At 39.2% G+C, this 12,680-nt stretch overlaps 1 protein-coding gene across 2 annotated transcripts in view; it reads right to left on the bottom strand.

The window, feature by feature from the left end:
* Positions 1–10,196, bottom strand: part of LOC148521646 (bile salt export pump-like) — a 79,859-nt gene extending 69,663 nt beyond the window's left edge. For both annotated transcript variants that reach the window (XM_088474851.1, XM_088474850.1), the window contains exons 1-4: positions 10,127–10,196; positions 2,538–2,556; positions 2,199–2,240; positions 875–926 (exon numbers count right to left, since the gene is read on the bottom strand). In XM_088474851.1, the coding sequence (XP_088330977.1) occupies positions 875–926; positions 2,199–2,240; positions 2,538–2,556; positions 10,127–10,196 (183 nt within the window). The remainder of the gene's footprint in view (positions 1–874; positions 927–2,198; positions 2,241–2,537; positions 2,557–10,126) is intronic.
* Positions 10,197–12,680: the final 2,484 nt, after the last annotated feature.

A 12,680-nucleotide genomic window follows, 5' to 3' on the forward strand; every position in this document is an offset into this window, starting at 1 on the left:
TATCATCCTAGGCCACTAGTGTGTCGTGGCACCCAGTCAGGCTGTAGTCCCGTGTTTCTGCTAGGTAGGGAAGGCAATCTTAAAATCTTTCCTAGGGCACCAAATTAGGCAGGGTAATATATCAATTCAATTAGTAAATCATAATATGTGTGATATATCATCCCAACGATTTACTGAATATTTATAATAATATCAAACTAAGATAACTCCTGATTTGTAATTATATATATATATATATATATATATATATATATATATATATATATATATATATATATATATAGCCTAGGATTGTGGAGTATCATATGTACACACTGGTGGCTATGTTGTGATGTTGGAGTCTTGAGAAAGGTCCTTCGGTACTGAGACATCGACAACTGAGTTTCTGGCTTTACTATGATGCTGCAAACTTAAATAGCGTGATACTCTCTTTTTCCATACATGGGAAATATTGCTGGACTATATATGTATTCCTTTATAACAACATAGAAAATATATAATTATAAACTTCATTGCCACTTAAAGTTGTTGTTACTGTTTATAAAACATAAGCAGCCTGCTCATATATTCTGTATACGTGAATGTCCATTAAATAAAGGGCCTGCTTTGTAAATAGCATTATGAGGAATCTGTTCTCCGTATAATAAGGGTGATTTGTTTGAATATTAATTCTAAAACACAACATACTACACACAGTTAACAACACCACGATACTCTAAATCGGAAAGTAAAATGTACTGAGCTATTTAACTTAGGAACTAAAGTGACAGTTATTGTGGTTAAGCATTGAGGAATGCACTATAACACCGGAATCACATTAAAATGAAAAAGGGATAGTTAATAGTTACCTTTCCTGGGACATGTATGCACTTACCAGCTGGAAGAAGCCAATTCGTATGCCGTCACTGGCTTTATCGGCTTTAGATCTTCAAAGCAAAATGTTCTAGTGTTAAAGGGTCATTTAAATACAATCAAGCAGAGTACATACAGTAGAATGGTCCTTTTGTAAAGCAGCCCATTCAATATACAATTCAATCTTGCTGTTTGGATCTTTGTTTCCACATTACCAAATGCACAGTACTACAACAACCTTGTGCAATTCTGGGTGCAATTCTTCATACAGTGTGATGTTAAATTTATTTAAGAAGTGTATTTCGAAAATAATAAAACTATTACAAACATAAGCAATAAGGACAGCCATATATACGTAAGTAGTTATATTAGAAGACACACTGAAACATTCAACCTATCTGTATGCAGTAATGTTAACAGAGCAGCAAATGTGCCAAAAATGGATTCTTGTTTTATTAAGCAAGCTGCATTAAATAACACTGTATCAATACATTTCTCCATGCATGGCTATATTTACAGTATGGGGCTGTATTTACTAGCAAGTAGCAATACGAAGCTAGGGCCACAAGGTTCAGGGATCAGCAGTATTATTTTTTTATCTTTAAGGTGCCACAAAATGTTTGCAGCACCATGCACTCAATATACAGTATATAGAAAGATCATGATGTAACTTGAATATCATATTAAACCAAAGTTGCCAACTTTCAGATTTTTTACATCCTTCCCAGTCTGTAGCCAATGACGCATGCTCAGGCTGACGGATGTGCATGTGCGGTAAGCCCTCAGAACCCGTGTCCCGGCAATAGATTCTTCCTGAGCTCGTGTAAAAGTGTTAATTTCCATGTTGTAAATTTAGGCAATAATATAATATCCTTATCCCAGAAGTGGAAGGACTCGGAGCTGGAGGCTGGAGCATTGGTGCCCCCCTCATTTTTCAAAGGGACATAATACACCCAAAAAAGGGGAATGGCCTCATGGGGAAGAGCCAGGGAAGAGATAGGGGAGGCCAGGAGATGCTGGGGATGAAATAAGAGGAAGCTACAAGTGAGAATGATAATAAACAGAAATTTGGCTATGACGATGCGATATAGCACAAAATGCGTCATCTGCTGCCCGGATCGCCCACTTCACCCGGTATGTGAGCGGCTGGGGGCGTTTTGCTGTTAGCACCACCTGATTTCCAGGACAGTAGGCAAGTATGTATTAAATGTGTGGGCATCATGCATCAGTGATGTCCTTGGCTCCTTGTGAAATGAAAGGCTGCATTGTGATGGATACTAGCTCAGACAACAAAGAAATCCCCCTAATTTACTCTGCAAACAGAAAAAATCCAGATATTCACTTACGTGTGTTTATTTGAAGGTGCACTGCCATTCTCATATTTGTCTCTATTCAGTAAAAGGAAGTAAAGCAAATATTGTAAAAAACAATGAAAAATATAATTAATTATTTTACAATTCAAAATGCAGTTTGCTCTTCAACTAATAAACTAATTGCTAACGATCCAGCTACATGTACAGTATGTATCATGGAAGTTAATAGCTGTATACTGTAGATTGGTCTATTATTGTAGCAAAAACGCCATTGAGTGTAATAATATGTATTAGATGCATACTGTTTTCTGATGGTAGCTGTGATTATTGTATTTCATTCATTATAGAATGTAAATTAAGATAAATACTCACTCTGTGTTCTTCAAATTATCTGTAAACAAAAAAAAGTAGAATGAAATGAGCCAGTAAGGTTTTCTTTGTTATTCTGTCTTATATGATTGATGCCCACATACTGCTATGTCAGGCCTATTTATGATACTTCTGGATGGTCTCTGCATTGGTATATACAGTTACAGTTGCAAAATACGACTATGGCTCTGGGCTAATGGCTATTTTATATTGAAAAATTCAAAAAAATAAAATAAAAGGTAGAAATATAGGTAAAATCTTTATCATTAGGTTATAGTTTTAATTTGGTATCAGACATAAACAGAAGCAGCCGTATTGATTATACATAGAACATGGAAACTGTATATAATTCTTTTTTTTATGTAGTATGGTTGTTCCAACTATTTAGAGTTCCTTTAAGGTAAAATCTAATATCTAATATGTACAGTATATCAAAGATAGGGATTACAGTGCTCTAGATCATTTGTTGGAATCTCCCCAGCTGCTCCACTTGTAGAGATATCCCAATCTCTTAAGGAACATATACTTTACATACAACAGTGATGCGCTCAGCGATAATCCCAATTGATGGTGCGTGTTCTTATATGTATCTTCCAATATGTTATAATCAAGTCTTATCCTGTTTATCCTACAGACATCACAAGTTTAATTTTCTGGGATTGTCCATGAACTATTGTTCCTTAAGGGTTTATTTGGAATCTTGGACATAATCAGTGACATTTTCCCGTTCAGGGACAGGATTATATTGAGACTTTATGGTAAATTTTTAAAGAACACCCTACCCACAGATTGACATTTGGGACTTTTATATTAAGTAAAGAGGATAAGACTCGATTATAATAATATATTGGAAGATACATATAAGAACACACACCATCAATTGGGATTATCCCTGAGAGCACCACTTTTATATGTAAAATATGTAATATGTAAAATCTAATATGAAATAGTGAATGAGCGCCTGTCACTCAGCATGTGGATCCTGCTGTTTGCATGTAGCCACGATATGTTGTCCTTTGTAGAAAGACAAGGGTGCGGGTAACAACAGAGATAGAGTGCTGCTTATGGCATGTGTACAGAGATAGAGTGCTGCTTATGGCATGGGTACAGAGACAGAGTGCTGCTTATGGCATGGGTACAGAGATAGAGGATAGAGTGCTGCTTATGGCATGGGTACAGAGATAGAGGATAGAGTGCTGCTTATGGCATGGGTACAGAGATAGAGGACAGAGTGCTGCTTATGGCATGGGTACAGAGATAGAGGATAGAGTGCTGCTTATGGCATGGGTATTGCATATTTAGTTGACAATCAGTGTCGACATGTTCATCATGTCGACATTTGCAATGTCGACGTTCAGCATGTCGACACTGATGTTATGTTGACATTGTTGGAATGTTGACATACTCTTTTTGCTGTAATTCTGTCCCTAATCCTAAAGGTAACCCTAATCGTATCGGCCACCCTAACCCTAATGGTAGTCCTTACCATAGATCTTTATGCTGTAGACACTTTGACTGCATACCTATGGCATGAAAGAGCGCACCTGAATGTACAATATGCACCAAGGAAATGTGCTCTATCTGTATATCACTGGTTATAATTGGGCAACTACAACACCAGTCCAGTACATCATTACTTAGCCTGTATAACGCTGTACTGCAACAAGGATAATAGTGATAACATTCTGCTCAGTCTCAGTGAATGGCAATTGGATGACTTTTAATGCCCTGATATATGTGATCACCTACATAAAATTTATGGATGTGGTATAAAAAGTCAATATTCAGAACGTTAACACCAGAATATCAACAAAGACAGGATTGACATAATGTCGACATTGCTAAAGTGTCAAGAGTCGGCATGTCAACCATGCGGTTTTCTGTACACTACTTAACTAACCCTAAACCTAACCATAACCACAGCCTAACACTAGCCATAAACTAACCCAAACTTAAAATCAGCTAACATTGGCTGTTGGCATTCTGTCTGTCTGCCATTGTTGACATTTTGAAGATGGAGGGCACCCACGTGTGGACGGACCTTAAACCTCTAGGCCATTGAACGCACTACTGCATGGTTAGTGGAGGGTTAATAAGTTTTGATAGTTAGCCAATGGTAGGAATAAGGGTTGGTTTAAGGGAGGAGCTGTAGTTTACTTAGGTCAGTTCATAACAGGAATCTGCCTCTTTTCAGCATTTTTCCCTCCCTCTTTTTGGCTAAGTTTTGGATGTCGCCTTTTTCTTTCTTTCCATTGGGCAGGAAAGAACTGCAGCCAAGAGGTCAGTGAACTGATAAATAGCTCACTCCCCATATGATACACATTTTGGCTGATTGGCCCTACTGGTGTCAGCAGCCTCGATTGGCTAACCAGACTTTAAAGGTTTTGGGGAGTCCCATGTCTTTATGGGCTTGCTGAGTGGGCAATTGGCCCTGCAAGTTTTTGTAGTCACCTGATTGGTAATCACCGATCACTGCCGGTTGCTGTTTCTTTCGGTCGCCACCACAGTAAAGTTATTATTTATTTATTATTTATTTATATATTTATTAGTAAAAATGCAGCCCAGTTTATACCCCACATCTGTCGCAGTGTCTCTATTATAGTTTAAAGGTGCATACACACAGTACGATTAAAATGCACGATATGAACGATAACTATATCAATCATATCAATATCAATCATATCGTTATCAATCATATCGCTATCATTCACATCGTGCATTTTTCGGAGCCTTCAACCCATCATCGACCTGCTATGCGCGGGCACGCATGGATGATAATGATATCGTCCATCGCCCGTGCATGCAGGCCAACCTGGTCAATATCGACCAGGTTACTATAGGGACCCGCGATCGTTGGTGGGTCGGTGGTGTGCTGGATGATCGATATCGATCATCCAGCACACCCGGGAGATCATTCAACAATATCGTTATCGTTGACGACCTTCCCATGTGCATGCATCATAAATTTATTGTTTAAGATGTATAAGGTTATGTTGATGTGTCAATTGCCGCTAGGTGTTTAAAAATGTTGACATTCAGACAATGTTTATATTCTGGTGTCGATATTCTGAGTGACGACATTATGAACATTTACCAAACGTGCTGATGACTGAAATCCCACTATGTAAACAATACTATTATTATTATTATTTATACAGCGCCACAAAGTGTACACAGTGCTGTAAAGGTAGACATGAAGCCCTTTCACAGTAGCAGGATATCAGAGCATAAGTACAATACACAACAGCATACCAAAGCCATAGCATAAGTACCAAGTATTAATTTCACACCAAATAATGAATAGGACAGATAACTGGGGAATGGGTAGGGCAACTCGCTGAAGCTAGCAGGAGCCACGGGTGGGAATAGATTCAGTACTCAGTGATAGGACCACTGAGTACAGGCCGTAAAATGTCAACCTCTATAAATATACATTTATAACACTTAAAAGGTAAGCATGGAACAAAAGGAGGTCTCATACACAAACATTATTTATTAATATGCGGTTTGCTTAAAACGCACCTGACGTGTAGTGGCTTTAAGACGCAACCCGCATGCATTTTACAACAACTGGTTTTCTACTTTACATTATGCAAAAATCCCTCACACAGAGTCATGTTGTACAGAATGTCCGCTTTGGAGAATTTCTTCATTTAATAGATCAATAGTGATCAATAGTGATCAATAGATCCCCCTTATAAGAGGCAAGGTTCAGGAAGTCGGGAACGTAAAACCAATCTGATCCAGGGGCGTATCTATAATGGGTGAAAAGTGTGCGGTGCACATGAATCCCTTGGTCCAGGGGGGCCCGCACCGCACACCCTGCTACCCATAATCTCTTTATACTTACCTGTCCGTTGTTTCCAGTAGTACTGCTCTGCAGCACTGGACCGACAGTGCAGAGCAGCAAAAGACACTGGGAAAATGGTGGCGGCCATTTTCCCGGTGACTCGTGCATGCGCAGTACTGCTGTCCATGGTAAAACAACACGGGCGACATTTTCCCGTAGACTCGCGCATGCGCAGTAGATTCTGGTATTAAGCCAGAATCTACTGCCGCACCACTGACCACTACACTGCTAGAGAGAGGAAGGGGCCTGCACTGAGTCTGCACACGGACTCCCAACTCTCTTAAAAACGCCCCTGATCTGATCTCTTCGTATTCTGACAATAACACAATGTAGCACAATGAGGAAACATTCACACATATAGCATTCTAAAATAAAATAATAATATACAGTATAGGGAACAAACAAGCCTTTTCTAGGAAGTCGAAAACAGTATTTCATTTGGAGGTGTAGCATCTCCTGAAAGCCTCTAGGTGTCACTTCTGTACATGGTGTTACTGGTAAATTGTTAATCATTCTCTAAGTACAGTAAATCATTACTTTTTCCAAGCAATAGCTAGTTAGCTTTGTCTAGATGCAAAGAATATAATATCTTTGATTGATTTATTGACATGTTTTATCACAAGGATGTCATGTTCTAGTAAGAGTTTATTATGCCGCCTAATAAGCACAATATAATCTTTGTCCCTCAACTCCTTCCTAGAAAATAATTAGCAAATAGTACATAATGTATATTCTTTTTTTCAACCTCTTATTTTCATGATGTACTTGTTTGGTCACTAGCGTAACATTACATAACCATGATATATTTCAACATATTGCACCAGCAGCAACATAACACAGCCTGACATTTGAGCACAACTACAATAGCTACAGGAAGCAGGGCCGCAACTAGGGGGGGCTAGAGGTGCACGTGCACCGGGTGCCAGAATGCAGGGTGTGAAAAAGGGATGACTCACGGTGGCTTGGGGGCCGCAGAGTCAGAAAACGGCCATCCAAAAATGGCCACCGCAAAGGAGGAGACAGACACTAGAGGTCCACTCCTCCTTGGTGGCAGGCATTTTTGGATGGTCATTTTCAGCAGATTCCATGCGTACTAGCCGTCCGCATGGACTCTGTGGAAAACGGCCATCCAAAAATGGCCGCCGCCAAGGAGGAGACAGACACTAGAGGTCCTACTGGACCTCTAGTGTCTGTTAGGCCAGCACAAGTGCCAGGAGAAGATGCTGAAAGCTGCATCTTCTCCCGTGAAACCCCCTGGCAATGAGCATAAACCCCATAGCAATGAGCATGAATCCCCCTAGCAATGAGCATGAAACCCCCTGGCAAATGAGCATGGAACCCCCTGGCAATGAGCATAAAACCCGACAACGAGCAGGTAATTTTAAAGTAATTAGAAGCCTTACTGTGGGGTATAAAATGGTGTCAGGCAAATATGTAAGTGGCACTTTGGTAATAGGCATTACAGTGTGTGGCATAATGTGTAATGGGCATTATTGTGTGTGGAATAATGTAAGTCACTATACCAGGGACGTTTGACAAGTGCACTGCCTTATGAAGGAGCAAGGACAAAATCCAGGTACGGGAAGGGAGGGGGTGCAAAATTACTGCCTTGCCCCGGGTGACAGATATCCTAGTTTCGGCCCTGCAGGAAGTGTAAGTGCTATGGGGGCGCACTACTGTGGGGGCCTGACTTTACTTTCAATGCCCCATGTTTATATGTGATTTTTGCTTTCATCACAGGCAGTAAATGTGGTCCTTCCAAAACTTCGCTACAGTATGGAACTAACATAGGGCTAGCTACATCTCTGAGCGAGGATAAAAGCATAATGAAATAGTGGTGTTTAGCTCCGTACAGAATTGTACATAGGAATTTATAATTTTTTAGTATTGAAGTTTGTTATTGTCATATTCTTGAGCCTGCATAGATCTCTACATGTTTTTATGCAAATTTCAAGGTATAAGTTTCATGTACTGTAAAAACATATAAAAAAAACAAAACAAAATGAAAAAAAAAAAGATTGCTATTAACCTAGAGAATCTGAAGCGAACAACTGATGCATCATGATTATATTGTTTTTGGAATACAACAATTTCATAAATGTATATATGCATAATATACAATATGTTTTTTTCATTGTAAGAATTGTAAATGTTGTAGTTTCACATTAATCTGCAGTGCAATGTAATGCAGTGCATCTTTGTTTTTTTAAGACAGATCTTGGTAAAGGTGGGGATTTCTGTAATGGACTGTTTGCTAAAAGTCAAACTGGTTTGCAAATCCTTCTTTGCCCTAAAATATTGTGGGCAAGTGCAACTCTCCTTTAGGGCTCTATTTCTTAACATTATTTTGACTAAAATAAAGTGAAAAAGGGTGTTTTCACCCCCTTTTCACATTATTTTAGTATCACCTATAGTTATTACAGGGCAATTGGTGTAGAATTCGTAAAATTCTACTCCAACCCCTAAGTATCACTTATTTTTAGTAATCAGATCGCATTTCCCATAATTGTAATGGGAAATGTGATCTGACCAGAGTTACTAAAAATAAAAGTTGAAAAAATATCTGGGAAAGCCCTGTGATAATAACGCCACCTGGAGGTGGCGTTATCCAGGGTCTCCCCCGGTTACCGGACTCCTGCCCTGCTCTAACAGGGAGAGCAGAGCCGAGAGTCGGCCCCAGTAATCAGCTGTGTGGTCTAAACAGACTGCAAGCTGATTACTGTAAAATAAAGAAAAAAAAATAGTAAAAAAAAAAAATTACTTACCTGACTCCAGGGACCGGTGATCGGGCCTCCGGTGATGACTCCCCTCCGGTCAGCTGGTCTCCCATAGTGCACTGCTGCCCAGTCATCAGGTGATCGGGTCCCAGTGCAGTATGGGAGCTCACCTGACTGGAGGCATGGAGAACATCACCGGAGGCCCGGAGCATGCAAGTAAGTGTAATTAAGGGAGAGGTGGGTCGCTGGGGTCCGCGGCGGCTTAGTGCCGGGGGGTGCTTAGCAGCGGCGAACGGTCGGCGCATGCGCGAGCACTTTGTCACTGTATTTTTTGCGAAAATAACGTGATAAGGCTCCAAAGGGGATTAGCAGGCACAGGGCTTTATCGCAAGCTCTGTCCCTGCAAGGGATTTGTAGTAAATCCCTGTGTTATTGCCTGAATTCGCAATGCGAATTCATTCGTTAATATCACACTACAATCTGCATTCAATATGCGGATTGTAGTAAATAGAGCCCTTAAAGAGTAATATTATCAACTTCAAAGACTTACAGCTTGAGAATTACATTATACTGTATGCACAAGATACAGCTTAACTTGTAGATAACAAAAAAGGGGGGCTCATGTGTATATATATATATATATATATATATATATATATATAAGAACTCCGAAACTTACCATATATGCTGAGAGGACATTAAAATGTTTCTTTAAACATTATAGAAAATGGTGCTAAAAGGAGGCTTGGAATTGCCCTAGATACTGTACACGACACAGCGAAGTATGTAAACCTTAAATATAGTTGTTAAATTTAGTTGTTAAATGTATCTGTTAACAATTACTGTTACTACCTTAAAGAAACTCTAAATAGTTGGAACTACCACATTACATAAGACAAAGAGTTATATACAGTTTCCATGTTCTATCCCTTACAGGTTTCCTGGCAAAATGACCACACATTTCATGTTCAAACTCCCATTACTGTATTGCTATTATCAAAAACGGAATTATACATTTAACATACCTGATTCATCATACTCAAAAGATGAATTCTCCTTCCCAAGTTTCTTAATGCTCTTTAAGGTGACTGACATGATGCTTTCCTCTTCCAGACCAAACCCTGCGAAAATGATTTTAAAATATATGAGTGCTTGTATATGGGCTGTAATAACTTTTTTTTGATGTGTAAGAACTGAATGTTTATTTAATTTTTAAAGTTTGCTGTTTTTGTGCTTGGAGTTTTTATTTTTTATTATTTTAGTTTAATAGTGTTCTATCTCTCTTTACAGTTGTAGTTTATTGTTTTGTGTCTGAGTCGGAAGTAATATTGTCTTATTTGTGTCTCAGAGTTGGGAGTAAATTCAGCTTAAATGTGGAATTTTTCCCCTTGATAAATCCATGTTCGGCTGCTGAGAAGGAACATTAACAATGTAATGACAGATTTAGAGTCGGGAGCAGGGTGCATCCTAGCTTATGTCGTAATTGAAGTGTAAAAACTAAAGCAGCCCAGTATTTTTGTGCTACATGCAAAAGCAGCCAGTCTTAACCCTGCATCCAATTAAAATAAATAAATAAATTGCATTAGCACCCCATCCTTACATTACAATATGTTTTTTTTTGTATCTTACTATAAATGAGAACATTTGCCTTGGCTTTGCATGTGCAGAAGATAGCAAAGGCTCTGACACAGTGACAGAGTTTTTGCTTTCACTGCATGGTACCATATTTCTGAAGATATCACTGGAAAGATGCACCACGGTCCACGGCACACTTATAGTAGGAGAACGGACTGGTGACTTGTAGTTTCTCAGCAGCTGGAGAGCCAAAGATTGCATTTCTCTGCTTATGACTTAACCTGCACACGCATGACAGTTAAGTATACAAGATTTGACCATATCTCACACAAGACACTGCAAAAACTCTGATCCATGCACTCATTATTTCCCGCATTGACTATTGCAATAGTCTCCTTACTGGTCTTCCCAAAAACAGGCTATCACCATTACAATCCATTATTAATGCAGCTGCAAGGCTTATCTTCCTTGCCAAACATTCATCTTCTGCTGTCCCGCTCTGTCAGTCCCTCCACTGGTTGCCGGTCTTCTACCGTATTCAATACAAAATACTTTTACTTACACATAAGGCCATTAACCAAACCACACCAACATACATCTCTTCACTCATCTCAAAATATCTCCCAACCCGACCTCTCCGCTCAGCACAAGATCTGCGTCTCTCATCCCCACGCATTACTTGGTCCCATTCACGGTTACAGGACTTTCTTCGGGCAGCACCCACTCTATGGAATGCCTTACCATGCACAATAAGACTTAAATCTAGTCTCCAATCCTTCAAGCCTTCCCTGAAAACCCACCTCTTCAGACAAGCTTATCAGATTCCAGAACCCCCTACATAACCTTTATAGCTTCCATGTCTAATTACATCCCCTCTCACAGTCCAAATATAACCTCACACACTGTCTTTCTTTCACATCCTCCTGACATTTGGCCAACATTCCTGTGTGACTGGATCATGCAGCCCACCAAGAAACTCTGCAGTCTTGCTGGACCAAATTGCAATATATAGCACATATCCTTGTGTATCAATGCCTATTTCCTTATAGATTGTAAGCTTGCGAGCAGGGCCTTCCTACCTATATATCTATCTGTTATTACCCAGTTTTGTTCTATTAATGCTCCGATTGTAAAGCGCAACGGAATATTCTGCGCTATATAAGAAACTGTTAATAAATAAATAAAATAAGTAACAGCAGCAACTATTGGCCTAATGTGATCACAAGATGAAAGCACATATAAACTCGAACTGACAGCAGTCACCTTTCAACCATATATTCCACCATGCCTAATAACAATCCTCTGAATTTCAAGCGATCGTTATCAGGGAACACTTTCGGCTCACAGACCCTGGAAAAGTATTGACCCTGGCCAATTGCCCAAATCTAGTTATGATCATAACGCAATTTTTTATGAATAATGAATGAGTAGAAATTGCAAATTCAACTAGTTTTATTTTATTGCTTTAAATCTACAGCTGTATGAATATGATACATTTCTTACAATCTACTGCAGGTCTGGCCAACCTGTGGATATACAGCTGTTGTGAAACTACAAGTCCCGCCAATCAGCTGGTAAAGCACCCTGGGACTTGTAGTTTAACAACAGCTGGCGAGTCACAGGTTAAGCAGGCCTGATATACTGCAATATTCTTTTTTATTAATATACAAACATATTGCTCTTGGACTTCTAGAATTTCTAATTAACTAGAGGTTTCTAAGACTTTGTCGCATGCTGTACTATGGGGAAATCAGTACTTATGCTGAATTATTTAGTATGCATTTGAAGTTATGTACTGTAGTTCCTAAAATGAAAAGCAATATACAGAGATATAAGAAAATAATCAAACAACATAATTTACCAGAGCTACTATGGAGTACAGTCCTCAGTTAAAGAATCCTGCTTGCAAATTGCTGTATTGGGATCTTTGTATGTCCATAACAAGTGCTTAGATCGAGAGTGACAGGACAGTATTAAGAAGTGAAGTTTTAAAGGGTATAGTGG

The sequence above is a fragment of the Taudactylus pleione genome, unplaced genomic scaffold (genome assembly GCF_031769625.1).
Source record: "Taudactylus pleione unplaced genomic scaffold, aTauple2 ptg000156l, whole genome shotgun sequence".
In the NCBI taxonomy this organism is placed as follows: domain Eukaryota; kingdom Metazoa; phylum Chordata; class Amphibia; order Anura; family Myobatrachidae; genus Taudactylus; species Taudactylus pleione.